General features: G+C 45.5%; 1 protein-coding gene across 1 annotated transcript; it reads right to left on the minus strand.

The window, feature by feature from the left end:
• Positions 1-760: 760 nt before the first annotated feature.
• LOC139287567 (PH domain leucine-rich repeat-containing protein phosphatase 1-like) lies at positions 761-18,103 on the minus strand. Its single transcript, XM_070908665.1, has 17 exons — positions 16,492-18,103; positions 12,668-12,864; positions 11,722-11,847; positions 11,388-11,536; positions 9,470-9,616; positions 8,306-8,533; positions 7,824-8,026; positions 7,653-7,713; positions 7,446-7,541; positions 6,402-6,557; positions 6,008-6,208; positions 5,387-5,549; positions 3,944-4,074; positions 3,722-3,838; positions 3,328-3,522; positions 2,969-3,206; positions 761-2,698 (listed from the first exon to the last, which is right to left on the minus strand). Exons 1-17 carry the CDS (start codon positions 18,101-18,103, stop codon positions 1,526-1,528), a joined length of 5,193 nt encoding a protein of 1,730 aa, XP_070764766.1. The 3' UTR covers positions 761-1,525.
• Between the last annotated feature and the right edge of the window lie 822 nt (positions 18,104-18,925).

The raw sequence follows: 18,925 nt of genomic DNA on the forward strand, positions 1-18,925 counted from the left end.
AGCCCTAGATTAATCTGACGGTTATTGTCTCTGTTAATCTCTATTCATAATCATAATAATAATACAAAAAACAAATATATATATAAATAAAATGCTCATCACAATTTCCGAAAACTCAATGTGACATCTCCAAATAGCTTTTGTCTGACCACCAGTCCAAATTCCCAACATGATTCAATTTACAATGATATAAAATAGATAGGAGCAGTAAATAGTCACATTTGAGAAGCTGGAATCAGAAAATGTTGCTTTTTTTTTTCTTGACAAATGAGTTAAAGTTCGTTAATAATTCATTTTCTGTTCCCATATCGACCAATCGTTTCAGTTGTAGAACATAATTTAGATGGTTTTACTAAAAGCGGAAGTCAATGGTAACTTGTATTTCTAGAAACAAGCGTTATATTAACGTACACCGCCCCTGTCCCCTCTGCGTTACATTAACACATGCACCCCCTACTGGACACTTTATCTGGACACTTTATTTTGGTCACTGCACTGTTTGTTATTTATCTTATCTTATTCTTTTACCTTTATATTTTTACGTTTGTTGTCAGCACCATCAGATCACAGCAAATCCCTTGTAATGTATGTTACTTGGCAATGAACAGTTTCTGATTCTGATTGTTACTCAAAACTAAAATTATCTGCGTGGATCAATACCAAGAGGGTTACGTGAGAAAATGTCTTTTTGGTCATTTGTGTGAACTGTAAATGTAAAAGTACCCCCCCCCCCCCCACCCCTCCACAAGAAGTCAACATGTTGTGATTATCTGAAAACTTTCATTTATTATATAGCAAAAGTAGCTCTCTTGTGCGAGTTGCCGTTGTCAGGAAGTCTGTAACACTGTTCTGAAAACATTCATTGAGCTGGTAATAACTGTAGGAACCCCCCCACCCCCTCAGCATTTACTCACCACTGCAGCACCACTCTGAACTCTGCACACCCCCGAGAACACGAGAACACAACCCTGGAATATCAGCCTTTTGAAAATAATCATCTTTTCTCTCAGAGAATATTAGTACACTTCAGTGACTAGGTCACTTTAAAGTATTAAACTCCTAGGAGTTAGTTGAACAGTTTTACTAACTCCGACAACTGTAAGGCCATGAGCCACGACAAACGGGGGAAATGTCTGCTACAACACAAAAACCGAACATGGTCCATATCACAAAGTACCATTTAACATAGAATTAATTTCAAAAATCTAATAAAAAGCATTCAAAGTGCTTCTTCAAATTAAAGATATGGTAAAAATCAATTACATGTGAAGATTTAAACAACATAAAGTGTTATAAAAATTGCATTGCGTTTCAAGGGGCATAGAGTTAACAGTAGAAAATAAAGTAAATAACGGAAACCATAACAGATCCGTCTCTCTGGTCCATCCGCATGTTCAGAATACTCTGAGGCTTTTGGAGGGAGCGTTACGACAGTGCAGAGCACCAAGACCGACAGTCCTGATTCCACAGTTCTGAGATCCTGTATGAGAAGTTGACACCAGCTGTTGTGGAGGGGGGGCAGAAGTTAGAGGGGTGTGACGAAATAGTCTGCAGGTTTCTGGTAGCTGTGTGCTTGCTGGTTGTGTGTTTGAAGCTGTTCCTGCTGCTGCTGCTGCTGCTGCTGCTGCTGGATGATCTGACGGACTTCCTCCTCCAGCTCTGGCGGGATGATGAGCTGGTCGTCGGGGTCTGGCTGGGCAGGAGCGTTGAAGTAGCCCCCCTGCTTCCTGACCGGGGCGTCGGCCGCCTCCTCTATGAGGTCCTGGTTCCGTCCTTGGCAGGCTACGGAGCCGTTAGCTCGAGCCCTGCGGCCAAGAGTCCCCGACAGGGCCTCCCCGCTGAGGCAGGGAGAGGAGGGAGGGACGGGGGAAGGAGACGGGGAGGAGAAGGGAAGAGGTGAAGGCTCATGATGCGAGGCGACAGCGGGGGGGATGTTTGTGCTTGGTTGAGTGTGAGTGTGTGTTTGGGGTGCTGGGCAGTCATGGCGGTGCAGACAGTGGACGTCAGCCTCCACCTCTACGCGGCTGCCGTTAGAGAAGACGCCAGCGATGGGCTCCTCGTCCTCGCTGTCGACCCCGTTGTCAGACAGAGCTCCGGAGAACTGCCTCTGGAAGCTCCCACCTCGACAGACGGGTCTCCGTACGCCGGCTCGCCCCGGCAGGTTCAGGTGGGACGTCAGGGGCTCGGTCTGAGGCGGCGGCTCCTCTGAGGACGCCGTGGATCCCACTTCGCTGCTCATCTCAGACGTACTGAACTCGCTGCTCAGCTCGCTCACTGTTCCTGAGGAGGCCGGTGGCAGCGGTATGCCGCCATCACCACTTGCCGAGTAGGGGTGTGTGCTGGTGTGTGCACCCAGGCCGGGGCTGGGGGGTGGAGGTGGCGGCTCGCAGAAACAGCAGCAGTCTTCTGTGATACTGAGCTGGACGAAAACAGCGCTGAGGCTGTCAGAGCAACCGTAGCTCTGAGCCAGAGTCACCAGCTTCTTAGCAGCAGCCAGAGCGTCCGGTACATTCCTGACCGCCTCCACCGCCTCGCTGGGAGACAACATGTCCCACAAGCCCCGGCTGCCCAGGAGAAAGAACTCGTCCTGGGGGGTGAGGGTCACTGTGGAGATGTGGGGCCTGGGGGTCACAGACGGGCACAGGAAGGAGTAACCCATAATTCTGGTGGTGTCAGTTACACCACTGACTTTGTTGTCCTGCAGAAGAATAGGATGAGGGGCAGTTATCTAATGCTTTCAGACAAAACCTCAGATGTACACATTAGGGCTGCAACACTGATGTTTGTCATCAGTTCATCTATTACAGCGCTGAAACAATCAGGTGACTGATAGAATTTTGGTAATCAAAATCAATGTTTTTGCTTAATGAATGAGAATTCATCTATAATCAACATTTACTTGCTGTCAATCAGAAAGTCTATTAATCAACCGGTCGTTTCGGCTCCAGCGCACACAGTTTGTCTTTACCTCTGTGATGATGGCGTTGTGCTGCCGGACCCTCTGATACTCTGGCTCCTCTTTGACAGTGTGTGTGCTGGAGAGTTGCATAGCTTTGCCGTCGCGGCACAAAACAGCCTGACACCTGCCGACATTGGCGGCCTTCAGGGTGAAGCAGCCGCCGTGCTCGCCGGGAGCCACCGGGTCGTGTCTGATGTGACACAAAGCCGCTGAGCCGCCCATCCTCTGGCCTGCGGTGCCCAGTTTCCTACAGGAGAGCAACACGGAAACACTTAGTTTCTACACGTAGTTCTAAGTACACTTAGAGTGTGTGGGATTGTTTTACTTCTGTGTGTTGTTCAAGGAATCATATCAAGGTGTGTGTTTACCTTTGCATGGTGAGGAAAGTGTTGGTCATGTAATCTTCATGCCTCTGGCCCCTGTGAAGCTCCTCCGCTAGCACGTCTCCCATGGTGCACTGCAGCAGGTAAGGCACCTCGACGTTCCTGTCTCCGTCAAAAACTCCATACAGAGCTTCACGAATCCCACAGAAGCTGTCCAGGGCCAGAGCAGCCACACACAGCCTGAGAACAAGATCAACCAGTTAATCTATGCCGACAGCTCGGCCAAGAAATACAGCCGATCGAATCGTCGCTGCCTTCATCTAAACCTGCCTACGCGAGTTAAGTCTGAATATACATGTATATTAAAAAAATATTAAAATAATAAAAATGCCAGTGAGTAGATGGATAGGAAGAGAAAGAAAGGGGGGGGGGGACTGACTTGTTTTTGACTCCAGAGGCCTCCGTGTAGCCGTGGCTCCAGACTGCTGGGGCCCCGTGGCTCTCACTCACACACGGAGCTGAAGGAGATGGATCTACCCTGAAACATTTGATATTACTGTGGAGAGGAGCAAAAAAAAAAAAACAAGGGTCAGCCAGCTGGTTTCATGAGTCAAACCTATTTCATAGATCATAACTGCTGCAGTTTCTCTCAGGTTCATACTTGAGGAGCTCCAGGCTCTTGTGGTCCAGGTTGAGGCGAGGGTTGCCTGTGAGGTCCAGCTCCTGAAGCTTCGGAGGAAGCGTCTCCGGCAGCGTCACCTCGGTCAGCTCGTTGCAGCTCAAGTCGACACACTGAGGAAGCAAAACACAGGAGAACGACAGACAAAGGGTCAGTTCACAGAGAGAATCTCTCGCCTCGCTTCTCAATTTGATTTCAATTCCATTACAAGACGATTCCAGATGATCTTGATTTATCTCAGGTTTTGATTTCCATACTTTTTCTTACTATATGACCACATGCCCAATAGCGTAATCAAAGATATACTGACATATTCGGACATAATGAAAAATTCAGATCCACAAATGTATCATTTAGAGTAGATTTTGCAGTTTCAGCAAAGACTCGGATGCAAATCAGACGCGATGATTCGTTTCGCCCGTTCTCAAAGGTTGTGTTCGGTATCAATAACAAGTCGTTTGTCCTCCAACAGTGGTTGAAAATGTGATTTCACTTGTTAGTTGTGTTGCAGAAATAGTTTAACATTACATGACACAAACTGTGTTCTTCATCACATTAACATTTCTCCTCTATAGGCCTTTTTGAGGGAACATGTCACAGCAGGAGAAACACAGTTGTAAAGACTAACATTGATGAGAGTTGTATTCCATTTAGGTGAGCCAGTTCCTGGTTTTGGTATTGTACATGCTGGCTCACTAGAGAGGCTTTCTGGGACACTTATGGAATAGAGCCATCATTAATGTCAGTAGTTCCACCTGTGCTTTTCTTGCTGTAAGTCAAAATGTTATTAATGTTATTAGACATATTCACAGCTGTACTTTTCCTTTAATGAAAAGTCCAAATGTCTGCTGTGCATTGCAGGGAGCAGGTCTGTTGACAACACGCTCCTCTGCATGTGATGTCTTAATGTTACACATTACTAGTTGATATTAAATGTTTGGCTAGTTTTGTGCATCAATACAGAATAATTGAAGGGAGAATCATGATGCATCTATGAATTCATCATCTCGTGCTCAGACAGCAGTACAGAACCGTCATTTGAGTTGAGAGAAAGGCAGAGATTAGGGAGTTACTGGGAGATTACAAAGGATTTCCTGATCTGGCCCAACCCAATAAAGATGAACAGAGAGGTAGACAGATAGACGGGGAGATAAAAGGGGACAGAAGGAGGACGTTTTTTTGTCATCAGAGTAGAATGACACTGATTTTCATCCTTAATTTCACAAACAAATTTCACAAGGCACCTTACTCAGACAACATCTAACATTGATGTGAAGGACAAGAGAGTGTGGGGATGCTTTGTGTGGATGTGTCCCTAGAAGGAAGAAAAATATATAGATTTACATTAACAAGCTGCAGAGGAGCATCACAGCTAAATGAATGAAAGGGAACGGTACCTAAAATACCTGGATATGTCAGACTAACCTTGATCTCAGGCAGCTGGAGAACCTCAGGGAACGCGCTGATGCAGTTGGAGTGGGCAGAGAGTGTGTGCATACGCTGACAGCTGAGGATGGTGGTGGGCACAGCCCTCAGTCTGTTGCCGCTCAGGTCCAGCTCCTCCAGCTGCTCCAGTCGGGCCAGTTTACTGCAGGAGGTGGAGGTACGGTTATATCAAGACTGTAAACTGTATTTTTGGGAACCACATTTATCAAACTCATCTCTCTTAACCCGACTCTGAAGCAAGGCTGTTGTTTTAGAATGGGTGATAACGTAAAATGTACCATGTTTCTAGGGTTAGGACAGCTCATAAAAGAAAAAGGAATGTGAGTTAATGTAAGCTTGGGTGGGCCTACAAGCCTGCAATTAGGTGTTCTGCAACCTAACACAGCCAGAGGTAGCTTCAGATCTCAACCTCAGCGTGTTCGAGGAACCTGAAACTCCAGAACTTTAATAACTACTGAAACGCTTCAGAGGGTGACAGCGTGTCTACCTGTGTTTTCTGTTTCTTATCTTGATTTGACCTTCACTGCAGCACGATTCAAGGTATAAATGTGCCACTTAAATGTACTTGTCATACATTGATTTACTCTTTTGCACGCTTACCTGGCAGTGAAGGTCTGTAGCTGGTTGTAGGCGAGGTGCAGCACCCTGAGGTGGCCGTGTCCAGTCAGCAGAGGGACACATTTGTCGGACAGGCTGTTATTGGTCACATAGAGCTCCTCTAGGCTGCTGGAGCTGTCCTCTGATAGGCTGGCTGCGGGGAGGTTCTCCAGCTTATTGGCCGACACATTTAGGTATCGCAAGCTGTGATGAAATCCCAACAGAGAATAAAACGTAGTTACTTGAGCAAATGACTTATAATAAAACTGACAGATGGTAAGGGAAAGACAATATAGAGCCATAAATAGATGGAAAGAAGGATGTGAAAAACACAGAATCAAGAACATGGGGAAAGAAAATGAAAGGAAGAAAATGGATGTTGTGTTACTGTGTGCACCTCTGCGCTTTGATGAACAGATTGTGTGGGAGCTCAGTCAGATGGTTGTGTTGGAGGTCCAGGACCTCTAACTGGGATCTCTCCAGTCTCTCAGCCAGCCGACACACTTCGTTCCAGCCTGCCAGCAGTTTTCTCGGGCTCCCACTGGACATCAGCCTGTAACACACAAACAACACGGCAAGCTCAGTCTCTCTGTGTGCACTGTCAATGTGTCAGTGTGAACTCTGTTTCACCCTGATGAGGACACACAGCAGTATGTTACAATACGTTCACCTTATGCTGAATTAACCCTGAATCATGACTCGCTAGAAGGAGAAGAAATGGATAAATGCTTGTCTTTCAGTTGGAATTGCATTTGCGCTTCATGTAGCCTGTAGCTGGACACAACGACCACTGCCATCATGCATGTATGCCCCCAAAAGCTATGATCAAACTGTCTATGAGGGCAACTGTACATGTAGTTAGTTACACAGACTGAAAATAGCACTGTATCAGTGTGGGCGTGTTGCTACAGGTACCGATGAAACCTTTAGGAATAATACGCCTAAACGTTTAAAGACTTATCAGCACTGTTCCTATCCTGTGTATCTGTATGTACAGTGCATTTCCACTTAACGTTGCAGTAAAAGAGAAGCGTAGTTAAACTTTTCTGACTGTGTTTTTTGCATCAGTGCTCCCACTGTGACAACCCAGAGATCTCTTTAAAATGAATGAGGAGGCTGCATGTTCTGACACAGTGATAATATCTGTCTGAAAGCAGGCTAAGAAAGAGCTTTAGCCTCAAGAGGCATACCTTCTCCAAGCTTGATGAGTCTGATTTACAGCTTTGTGTTTGATGCCTTTCAGAGGTCTTTAATTATGTGCCACATGAGCTATTAAACTGTTTTAAACGTTTACATAGATAGTAAAGACCCACCTGTCCTTTGGCAACTTCTTTCTAATGTGTCTATGCGGCAGGTGTGTGTGTGTGTGTGTGTGTGTGTGTGTGTGTGTGTGTGTGTGTGTGTGTGTGTGTGTGTGTGTGTGTGTGTGTGTGTTGCTCACCGTATAGGCAGCTCTGTAACAGAATTATGGTTGATGTCCAAGACCTCCAGTCTGCTGCTCTCACACACCCACTCAGGGACACATCCCAGCTTGTTCCTTTAATAAAACAAATACAGTCAGCAACCAACTTAGAACAAGCACGCAGCCCCCCCCCCCCGCTCCCCACACAGTAAATAGGACAGTTAAGTATTCATAGTGTCTTCATACCAGGACAAATCCAGAACAGTCAGATTCTCTGGCACCGGCTGCACCTCCAGCAGCCTCAGCTCTACAAGCACAAACACAACATGCATAATTCTTTATAATCTGAGTGAATGTATAAATAGCACCAGACATCATCTGTTTAACATCTATACAACATATAATAAATGTTAGTACCGTTGTGTGCAGCGTGCAGGCTCTTCAGGGCGTGGCCACCGACTCTGAGGAGGGAGAGATTGTTTCTGTCACAGCGGAGGAGCTCCAGCCTACAGAGAGGCCTGACATCCAGCTCCTGTAAACCAGCGTCCCTCAGGTCCAGCTGGACGATGTGGACTAGCTGCTCTGAGTCTCCCATGGTCACCTTTTGAAGCCGATTCAGCCTGTACAAAAGAGAACATAACGAAAGAGGGTAAAAACGTTTACTAATCAATGAATTAATTTCATTTCAGCAATTTGAACCTTTGTTTCTGCTGCCAAAAGAACTTTTATGACTTGGTGTTCAGATTTCTAAACCTACGGAACAAAGAGACCAAATCAGGCAGTGATGTAGAAATACAGAGCACATTCTTCCTGCAGCATCTTGGGAAGTGTTCTATTTCAGATGAGCTTCGTTCCAGTATTGCGTCTAAAAATGTCGGAGTCCGTGTGGATATGTTTACCTGAGATCTATGTGGCGAGCAGGCAGCCACTGCAGACCGGCTATATCCAGGACAGAGAGCTGGTTCCCTGCCAGACAGAGTCTCTCCATGCCTCTGAGCTTCTCCAGGACGGGGGGGACGCAGCTAAAACAGTTGAAGGACAAGCCGAGGTAGGTCAGGCCCTCCAGAGAGCCCAGCTCCACAGGCAGAGAGCTCAGAAAGTTACCATCCAGGAGGAGAGTCTGCAGGCTGGACACAACAACAGGAGAGGGGATTTTGAAGCGTGATGATGTACCTCACAATAAAAGTGAGTTTATGAGGAAAAAGTAGGCCTTAATTCTTCAAAGTCAAACTGAAATTAAAATGTACTTTTGCCAAGTAATCAGTATATATATATATATATATATATATATATATATTCTTAGTGTTTGTATTGACTTTGTACTTCTTTGGTCAAAACTGTAATTACCAAAAGGAAGAATTTTAGGTTTGATGTATTTTTCCACATTAGTGTCCAGTAGAAATGTTTGGTTCAGACTGACAAAGTCGGCAGTGTAATTTGATTGGTCCAACATCTGCATGGGCAGACACTAAAAATAGTTTGTCATGTCACTTCAGTTTGAGCAGCCACACAGTTGTTAGCCGTTGCTTAGCCCCATCTGGGATTTCAGCACTACCTCGGTGTTGAATAACATGAATCAAAAGTAGCATTGAATGGAAATCACTGTTAACGTCGGCATGCTACGCTAACTAACGTCCACTTTCTGAGTAGAATACAAACGTCTTGTGTCCAACGTTTGTTGGAAACATCCACCGAGAGGCTTAAAGGTTTGATGTCGTTTCCAAAATATGTCAGTGAGAACAGTTTGCTGGTGGACATACTACTGAGCGCTTGACCCCAAAATCCCTGTTAATGCAGGGCAGCATCAGCATGACTCTGCACTCTGATCACCTGGACAAACCTCCGCACTGTCAGGACAAAAGTCTGGTGCACAGCCAGTTGTTCACTTAATACAGAGAGGAATTAATCTGCACTGATGGAACCACGATGACGACATCTCTGTCAGCAAAGCTCAGGTCACTGAGGACACATTCTGCTCTCAGGCAAATACCTGCTAAATTATCATCACCGTTATCATTAATAGCTGCACCCCAGAGGTCATCACTTTCTTTCAGCCCACTTACTTGTGCATGGTTCCTACTTCTGCAGGCAGAGACGAGAGACGATTTCCAGACAAGTTTAGCTCTGTAAGCCAGGAGATGTCACACAAGGCCAGAGGAAACTCTGACAGAGCGTTATTTGACAGACTGAGGCTTCTCAGTTTACAAAACCTAGAGAGAGTTAGAGAGAGAGGGAGAGAGGGAAAGGGAAAGGGAGAGAGGAGGAGAGAGGGAGAGGAGGAAAGAGGGAGAGAGAGGAAGAAAAGTGCAGACACAGAGGGGCAAAGATATTAATCTCTCAGTGCTATAATCAGACTTTGGCCTTCTTCTGAATTTAAGCTCCAAGAAAAACAAACATTGTGAAAAACTTTTTTAGTTACACAACACCTGTCTCATAAACAAGGAGAATTACAGGAGAGGAAGCCTGCACAAGGTCTCGAGGATACAGCACCATAACACTTCCAGTACACATACTATTTAAAGCAAAATGTTTACACAACTAAAAGTTTTTGCCATAACAATGCAGCATGCGGTTCAGGTAGGAGCTTGTGTGTGTCTTCCCTGGCTAACCTAGTCCAGTTCACAGAGGGGTCAGGGCGAAAGGCTGAACCGGACCCACGTCCTTCCGAGGGAAAGTCAGAGGCACACCACGCCAGGGAAGCGTGTGTTTATGGAGGAACAATGGCTGTGTATATTGTATACTGCGTTCCACTGTGATTGTACCTTGTGTGATTGCATGTGACAGAATGTACTGATTGATTGGTTGATTGTATATACAGTACATATGTATTAATTTCCATAAAGTGAATGTCAGGCTTCAACATAATGTTCTCTTGACATAAAGTGGCTGTAAAGACGACAAAATCGAAAGAGACAGAAATTGCAAATACAATGAAAAGACCAAAAGCAACAATAAATGTATCTATCGACTAACAAGTATTGTGTGTGCATCAAAGCCTGATATATCTCATTCCTCTGTGCCACAGAGCTCCATCAATGAGCCACGCTGTTGCACTGGGTGGCATGTTCCTTCATCACCATGAACACACACACACTGTAGTTTATTTTGACTCAGTCCAACATACACCGTCCTGCTGCCACATATACTCACTAGAGAATCCGCCACTGAAGACTGTCCCCAACAACATTAGATTTGTTTTAAATCAAAGTATAGATTTACATCTTCACTAGGAACCAATGGGCTTGGAGTTGAGAGCCACAGACAGGAAGTCAGAAAGTATTGAGAGATGGACTCATTGCAGGTTCTGGTCTTTTCATTGGGATTTGTTATAAATAAGAAAAATTTAGAATATTGCCAGCCGTATGCTTTAAATAGCACAAGAGCACAATGTTTCAAAATGACACTGCCCATCTTTATCTTACTCGTGGGTTTGGTTCCTGTTTCACTCTTATTTTGCTGAGATGCTGTCGTTAAAAAGCAGATGGCGAAAGGTAGTGAGCAACTGCACTGACGTTCTCTTACAATAAAAATGACGCTGCTACATAAGACTGTGACATCAGCGACCAATTCGACAAGCTGATCTGGAAAACCTGGAAAAGCCTTCAGTCCCAGAGGTCAGGTGGCTGGATGTCAAATCTCTCATCACCAGTGTAGCTCTCTTTTAATCATCCAAACCACACACACACACACACACACACACACACACACACACACACACACACACACACACACACACACACACACACACACACACACACACACACACACACACACACACACACACACACACACACACACACACGTCATCTGTAATTTGATCTAAGCTGCTTCCTCTTTAGACCGTATGGTAGCTCGCCAAGACAGTAAAAACCACTGAGGGCCATTCAACATCCAAAAGAGAGAATAACAAAAGGAGAACACACACAGGATGGCGGTCGCCTCAGTGAAGTGTGTGCAGAAGTGTTGGTGACAGAAACTCACCTGGTGAGTGCCGGAACACCTTTGTGCAGCGAAATGAAGTTGTTTTTGAGGTTGAGGTGTGTGAGGTCGTGGCTGTAAAAGAGCTGAGTGGGCAGCTCCTCCAGGCTGCAGCACGACAGGTCGACTGAGTTCACTCTTTGGGACGCAATCTGACAGAGAGGGAGGGGTGGACAGGACGCCAGGATGAGCAACAACAAAGAGACAGTAAAGATGCGTAAGATCCTGCCATCTTCATCATGATCAATCAACCTTGAATGTGACAACAAAATTAATCATGGAAGCAAAAAGTGCTACCGTGGACACAAATACATACATATGCTATAACACTAAGTACCTTTGAGGCCGTCCTGTGCCAGCGGAGGTGCTCTGTGTAGGAGTCGTAGCTGACGTAGTAGGTCTGACTCTGAGGACCAGCTGAGCTGAAAGCCAGACAGTGGCTGTGTCTCCTCACTTCCTCCACCTGCAGCGTAGAACACATTTCAGTACGCCTGCATCTTTTCATTAAACAAATCTTACAAAGTCGAGCCTGAGGTTTCAAAAAGATGGCAGAATCAAAAACGGCTGATATAGCACAAATCCATCTTTTTCTGCTGGGCAGGGGTACATTCACACACACCGAGGTGCATGTGAGTGTGACTTTTCAATCATATCCATCCAAAACTAAAACATATTGCACAGCCCTTCTCAAATATACCATGATGTTTCAATACTTCTTGAGTGTCTAAAATCTCATTATAAAAACTAAACAGTTGATTTAATGTTTCACTGGAGCAAAATACTGAGATTCTTTCTTAAAGGAATAGTTCGACATTTATATACATTCATTTGCTTTCTTGTTGAGCGTTAGATGAGAGGACACAACTCTCATATCTGTACGCTACATATGAAGCTAGAGCCAGGAGAGGGTTAGCCCAGTTTAGCACTGGAAACCAGCACTGGGGACACAGCAAAGTTCAAAAATATGAATACAAGCAGCTCTAAAGCTCACCGATAGGAGGATTTGTGTGCTGGAACTAATTCCTGAAATGAATTATAACATAACTTCACCACAAATTTTTTTTTTTTACCTTTGGACAGAGCCAGGCTAGCAGCTTCCCCCTGCTTCCTGTGTTTATGCTAAGCTAAGCTAAGAGGCTGCTGGCTCTAGCATCATATGTACTGTACAGACATGACCGTTTTGTAGCTCAGAGAGGAATTCTGTCTCTTTAAGGCAGATAAACGGGTACCAGGCCAGAATACTAATCATACAAATTAAAGACATGAAGCATTTCAGAAAGTACCTTTCCTCCGATGAGAGGGAGGATGTGCATCTTGCCGGTGTGGGCGTGTTTCACAGATGAGACAATGAGGCAGGTTCCACTCAGTGTGACCTGGCGCTTCGACCAGCGGTTCACCGGCAGCGCCAGCTTCCCTTTCCGCACGTTGAACACCCCAGAAAGCTGCACGCGCTCAGAACCACCCACACTTCGAGGCTTACCTGGACAGAGAGAAAGGACCTTGTTTTATGAGTCTGAATGAGATTGCTGATGATCATGAGCGTAGTGATCACTGCACACGCTGATTGTATTTTTCGTAATGGCCTTTTTGCACAATAGAACATGTTATTTTTAGCTGCCTGGGATTTTGTGAATCAACCCTCTCACACTGGGTCGTCTTTCAGAAAGTGAGAGCGACAGAGAGCTATGTGGTTATGTAAGTGAATTGTAGCTAATAGCCCGTGGGCTGAGAGAGTGAGCAGTCACTCAGGCGTGATTTGTCACATTAACCCCTTGCTGACACAAAAAGCAGCCACAGTTCAGTTACAGCCACAGGGCAACGCAGGGGATTGGCCAGAAACAGCAGACATGGTGTTTCCCTGCATTACCCTGCGTGTTTAAACACAGTGAAACCAGCTATGAACTGATTGATAATGTAGACTCTGTTATGAAACTGTGTTTTATTCTCCGCTGTGGTGATCACACACACCAGAGAACCAGAGAAAGAGTCTGAGCCACCGAGAGGCCCGAAATCAGATTAGCTTGTTATGTAATGTCTTATAACACCAGAACCTAGATCCTCACTGTTGCCTCCTCCAGTGACTTAAACAAAACAGCACTTAGGTTTCACTGGGACTAACAACTCCTGAGTGGGGCTGGGCATCAAACCTCAGTACTTTTATGTATGGGCTGAAATCTGTCCATGTTGAAAGCTGTCAAGTACCGAAAGCTGGAGTCTTATTTAGTTATTCTTTTGATCAGACAGCTGCATATTTTAATCATACGTTTGACAGTTTTAGATTGTATTGTATTCAGGCAAAATTGCTGTACAGCTTAGAACATGTGATTCTTCAAAGTAAGGTTTTCAAAAAAGAAAAGTAACTGAAACTCAGCTATTGTTTTTCAAAAAGTGTAAAAAAAAACAAAACATGAAATGATACCCAACCCAACTCTTGAGCCAACTGGAGTTCAAACTTTAGTCCCTCCCCATGCTGATTCTATTTCTATATTTACCAGGATCTAAATCTCTTTGTCAACTTTAACAAAATGGGAGCACAAGTATGTTACAAAGACGGATCCAACACACAGAAAAGTCAGAAAAAGAGGAAAAACTTAAAAGCAAGCCACTGAAACACACAGTTTCCTGAACAAATATTCATTACGCCTGCACTTTGGGTGGCTGCCATCCATAATTTCAGTGCTTTTTGTAGTTCATTTTGAGACGAAGGATCTGCCCACATGAAAACTCCCTTCTTTGACTTGTGAACGCACCCTCGGTTCAAACAGGAACATGGAGTCCTGGCAGTGGAGACGCCGATGATGTAGTAAATATAAATAAAGATATGACGGAAGCCACTGAAGGAGAACAATTCAACCTAGTGTCATGATTCAGATTTAGTCAAAGCCTCGACATAGACAATGTGTCCATGTGTTGTGTATTTTCACACATTATTGACATGGAATTCAACAATCAGTCGGTAACATTATATGGTGTCTTTTCAGCTTATGATTGGATAAATGTGATCAATAGTATTCTTTCAAACAGACCTCTATAAACTAAACAATAATGTGGAATGTGTATTGTGTGGGTCCACCCTTCCCCGAGCGGTGCAGGCGAGATGTAGTGCGTTAATATATACATGCCCTTTCCTTCCGTCTATTTCTCTGAGTGGGGAACATCCTGTCTCTCATCAAGCAGAAAATAGCAATTTCCTGTTCATGCTACGACAAAACTTTTTGGTGCAACTTGTCCCTGACAAGCCCCGCGTGCCTAAGTGCACCAAGCGTCTGACATTTCCATCCATCTTTCCTATTAGCAGCAGTTACAAGACTTTGCTTGAAGCTGTATTTTTGGATTTCAGCTGAAGCAGCATCTCAGTTCTTAAACAGCATCACTGAGCTGTGCGGCTGGCGTGGTGCCGTGACGGCCACACCTCGAGGATAAAATAAGAAGTTTGCCTTCACAGCCTGCAGGTATTTAGTGAGTTTTGGGCACAAGTATCAGACAAGTTTGCTGGGTGAGTGTTTAACCTTGTGAAGTGAAGCAGTGACCTCTGGGTGCTGCAGCTCTGAGCTGAAGAGGAGTCTGCTGCTGCGACTGTCTCGGAGAGATCCGAAACACTGAGGAGGTGAAATCTGAGTTCCACTAAGGTCACTTTTCTCTTACTGTCAGCACAGTGTGTGTGTGTGTGTGAGAGAGAAACAGAACACTTGGCAATGTACATTTTGCCACAGGGATTATGCTGAGTCAAACTCCTGTGGCTCGACTCTGAACATCACCATTAACAAACAATTCAGCAAGAGGACAGAGGGGAGCTAAAATATTTTCTTTTGAATTAATGGACAGTTTACTTCTTCAGGCCTATGAAATGTTTTCAAAAATAATAGTAATAAAAAAAGAAATAAATCACTCAACCAGGCTTTGTGAGTTACTTTTTAAAGGCTCACAAGCCAAGAAAGTTGGGAACGCTGTTTTACAATGGTTGACTTGTGGTAAATTATTCCAATTTAACTTGACATTTTTCATTTTGGCAACAATCACTTCATATCATCACACCACTTCTCCTCTGTAATTGTCCCTGTCATGCCAGCAGCCTCTCACCGCTTGTTTCATGGCTGTGTGTTTGTCTGCAGTAGCTGGAAGGGCCCCTGCTTTCAGCGGCCTAACTCTACGTCATGCTTTGTTCGTCTGTCATGTTACTGTGGGAGCCAAGAGCCAGGGGTGTAGGGGAAGGCAGGGGAATTTACCCAGCTCTACGTGTAACATTTTCAGGGTAGAGGACAGCCTGTTTTGTACTATGTCTTGAGTATATCTCTATGGTTAGTGGTATGTGTAGTAACAGTATGTCTAATGGTGTGTTTCTTGCTCTATAAAATAAAACAACAAAGAAGAAAAGAAAAAGTGTTCTTGAAGGAAGACTTGAGAAGGACACTCGAAACATTTCAAACAGGATTGAGACTGTGAGTTAAATCAACTTAGAATATGCTTTCAGTAAAAATGATTTTCTGTTTCTCCCTCCATCATCACACCACGACTCTTTATCCCCACCGTCTTTGCTGATGGTGTAAAAAACAAGGTCAAAAACAATATCCAGTTGTGCTAATCCCATAAGAGATCATGGCTGTTTTTCCATCCTCTTATGCTGCTTATCAGCAAAACAGGATCTTTATCAATAACAACAACAACAACAACAACAGCAACAGCAGAATAAGAAGAAGAGAAACAGAATCCATAATGCCTCATGATTTTGGTGACTGGTGTGCCGAAAGAGTACACCTGTTACCTCCAGATGTGTCTCCCTACAGACCTACACACAGAGGGGTTGGGTGAGTTTACAGGCCAAACACTGGGCATTGTCCCACCAGGACAATTGAATACTCTTGTTTAACTGACCGACTGACCAAACACAATGACAGCGCTCACGGTACACTGAGAATGGATGAACGATGAATGAGCAGAGACAAGCCGAGCACCACTCCAGTGGCTCTCTGAGAGCTATGCTACTGTGTAGTTGGAAAAGAATGATAATAAAACTGGATTTTCTCATAAACATACAGCACACGCTTACAAGTAGCTTGCTTTAGGAATAAATCATGAGAAAACGGTTTGAATTTAGATTTAGACTCACCAAAGTAGAAGCGTATCAGGCAGCCAATTTCTGGATTCATCCCCTCTCCCTGCACCCTCCAGGGGTCTTCAAACCCCAGATTAGTGAGGTACTCATTTAATATCTGCAGGGGCCTTTCATCATCTCCCAGCCGCTGCACAGCTCCACCATGCAGCTGGACAAAGAGAGCCGGGGTCGGACTAGTATTGATGGGCTCCGGCCATCCTCTGCTCCCCCCGGGGATCTCCAGGTCAGGCTGGACAGATGCTTGGCTGGTCAGGGGACGAGTCTGAGAGCTGCTGGAGAATTTAGAGGGAGGTTTGATTAATTTGGGGGCATCTACGTTATCACCAGCTCCAGCTTCAGTGTCATCTAGTGTGGTTGTCGCTTGGCTGGAAGCACTGCAGGGGTCTGTGGTAGGCAGGTCCGCATGCTGGTCTGCAGCAGAGTTGCCTGATGAATGTGTTGGAGAGGAGGTCAGCTCTACTTCATCTGAGGAGCTTTCAAACGGGTCAGGTCCCTCTGTGGCACTGTCACAGTTTGGGCTCAACACTGAGGAGTCTGTGCCCAAACCCAGCCCATCACTGAGCGAGTCCCGGCGCTCTGTACTTCTGGGTCCACCTGGGCTGAAGTCCTCGCAGGTGCTGCTCTCCATATCTGAACCAGAGTAGACTCCATAACAGTTTGCCACACTCAGGCTCAAATCCATCCCAATGTGATTCAGGTAGACCTCAGATGAGGAGTTACTGGCGGTTTTATCATCCAACAAGTTAGAGGAGAGTTTAGTATCAGGATAACACTGTTTTGTGTCTTCATTCTCCTCTGCTTTGGGGTTTTTGACATCCACACTGTCGCTAAGACTTTCGATTTCCTCAGTCTGTCCATTACTATGTTTACAATTATCATCTAAATCAACTAAAGCAGTGTTTTTGCTGTTAATTCTTAGCACTGCCCCAGCTTTGCTCCCCTCCAGCTTACTGGCTACCTCTTTAGCAGTGGTGTCCACCGTGCAGAGCACCGGCCGCGGGTAGGAGGGCGTGAGCCAGTCGTGGACGTGAATGCAGCCCCGCCGGAGGTCCGATCTCATCCATGTCTTATCCGAGGCCTGAAGCTGCTTTGACTGCTTCTGCCGAAGAAAAGTCCTCCTATCCAGGCTGAGGGTGCTCAGCGGCGAGGCTGAGGGAGCGGGACTCGCCGCCTCCGTGGAGGACACGCCGGGCGAGCTGCCGGTCGGCGGAGCTCCCAGCGACAGATTCCGCTTGTGTCTCTGCCGTCTCCGGCTCAGCAAAGAGTTCACAGAAGTGGTGCTGTTGACTGATGTCAGACTGTAAATGTTGGCTGTTTTGTTGTTTATATTTTTGGCCGCACCGCCGATAGCGTTGGCAACTTGGTTTTGATAAATCCCGTTCCTTATCGCAATCTGAAGAAGGGAGGTGGCTGCAAGTCCCTTCCCGAAGAGTTTCGCCTCTGCGCCCCCACCGTCATCCTCCCCGATGGAGGGTCTCTTTCCCGCTGACAGGGTTGTTAATCCACTTGGCTTCACTGAATTACTGTCACTGCCAGAATCAAGTATCCCCTGTGGTGTTGGCGAAGTTGAAAGCGCTCCAGACTCGGTTTCCTTCACACTTTCCATCATGTTAGCTAACAACGGCGGCGTCAGTTAGTTAGCAAGAACAGCCTGCAGGTGAATGCTAGCTTACGGCCGTTAGCTCGCTGTAGTTACTGGCTAGTTTCTCCTGGCAATGTGTAAGGCGGCTCCACGTTAGCTTAGCATGCTAAGGTACTGCGCTGTTCGTCCAAAGAGTTGTCCCGCTACATCATCCCATTCCATAATAAGCCCGTTAGCTCGCTCACGGGAGCTAACTGGCTGGTCGAGATGAGAAAATGTTTTTCTAGTTGGTCGCCATGGAAGCTAGCGCGAGTAGGCGCGACTGCTGCTGTACAGACAGATGAGAGTGACGGTCAGCAGTACACGGTGGCCAGGGCGGGGTCTCATTGGATATGAATTATGACACCTTCACGTGCCACCCAAAAGCTCGGAATATGTAAAGCTGTTTACATGACAGAGGATCCGACTTCTCAACGAGGGTTTCAAAACTTTTCCCACGATTTTGATTTAGAGAGCAAGAAAGCCGACTGCGAATCTACTGGTTTTAGCTTCTTAAATGTATGTATTTGCTGGTTTTCTTAGTCCACTACGTAGGTACATGTTTTCCAATTGTCCAAAACCCGAAGATGTTTCGGACCGTTGGTTGGACAAAAACAGCAAATGGAATAGGCCTATATCAACTTGGGAAATTGTGATTCTACAGGGAAATGATTGTGGTGGGGACAGGGCTGAATCTTGTATCAAACATAACAAAATGGTGTCATCACAACCACTCTCTAATTTGGAATAAAGACTTGCAAAATAACTGGTTTTACATCCACCAGATTTGCATCCACCGGATTTGCG

The sequence above is a fragment of the Enoplosus armatus genome, chromosome 7 (genome assembly GCF_043641665.1).
Source record: "Enoplosus armatus isolate fEnoArm2 chromosome 7, fEnoArm2.hap1, whole genome shotgun sequence".
Lineage (NCBI taxonomy): Eukaryota > Metazoa > Chordata > Actinopteri > Centrarchiformes > Enoplosidae > Enoplosus > Enoplosus armatus.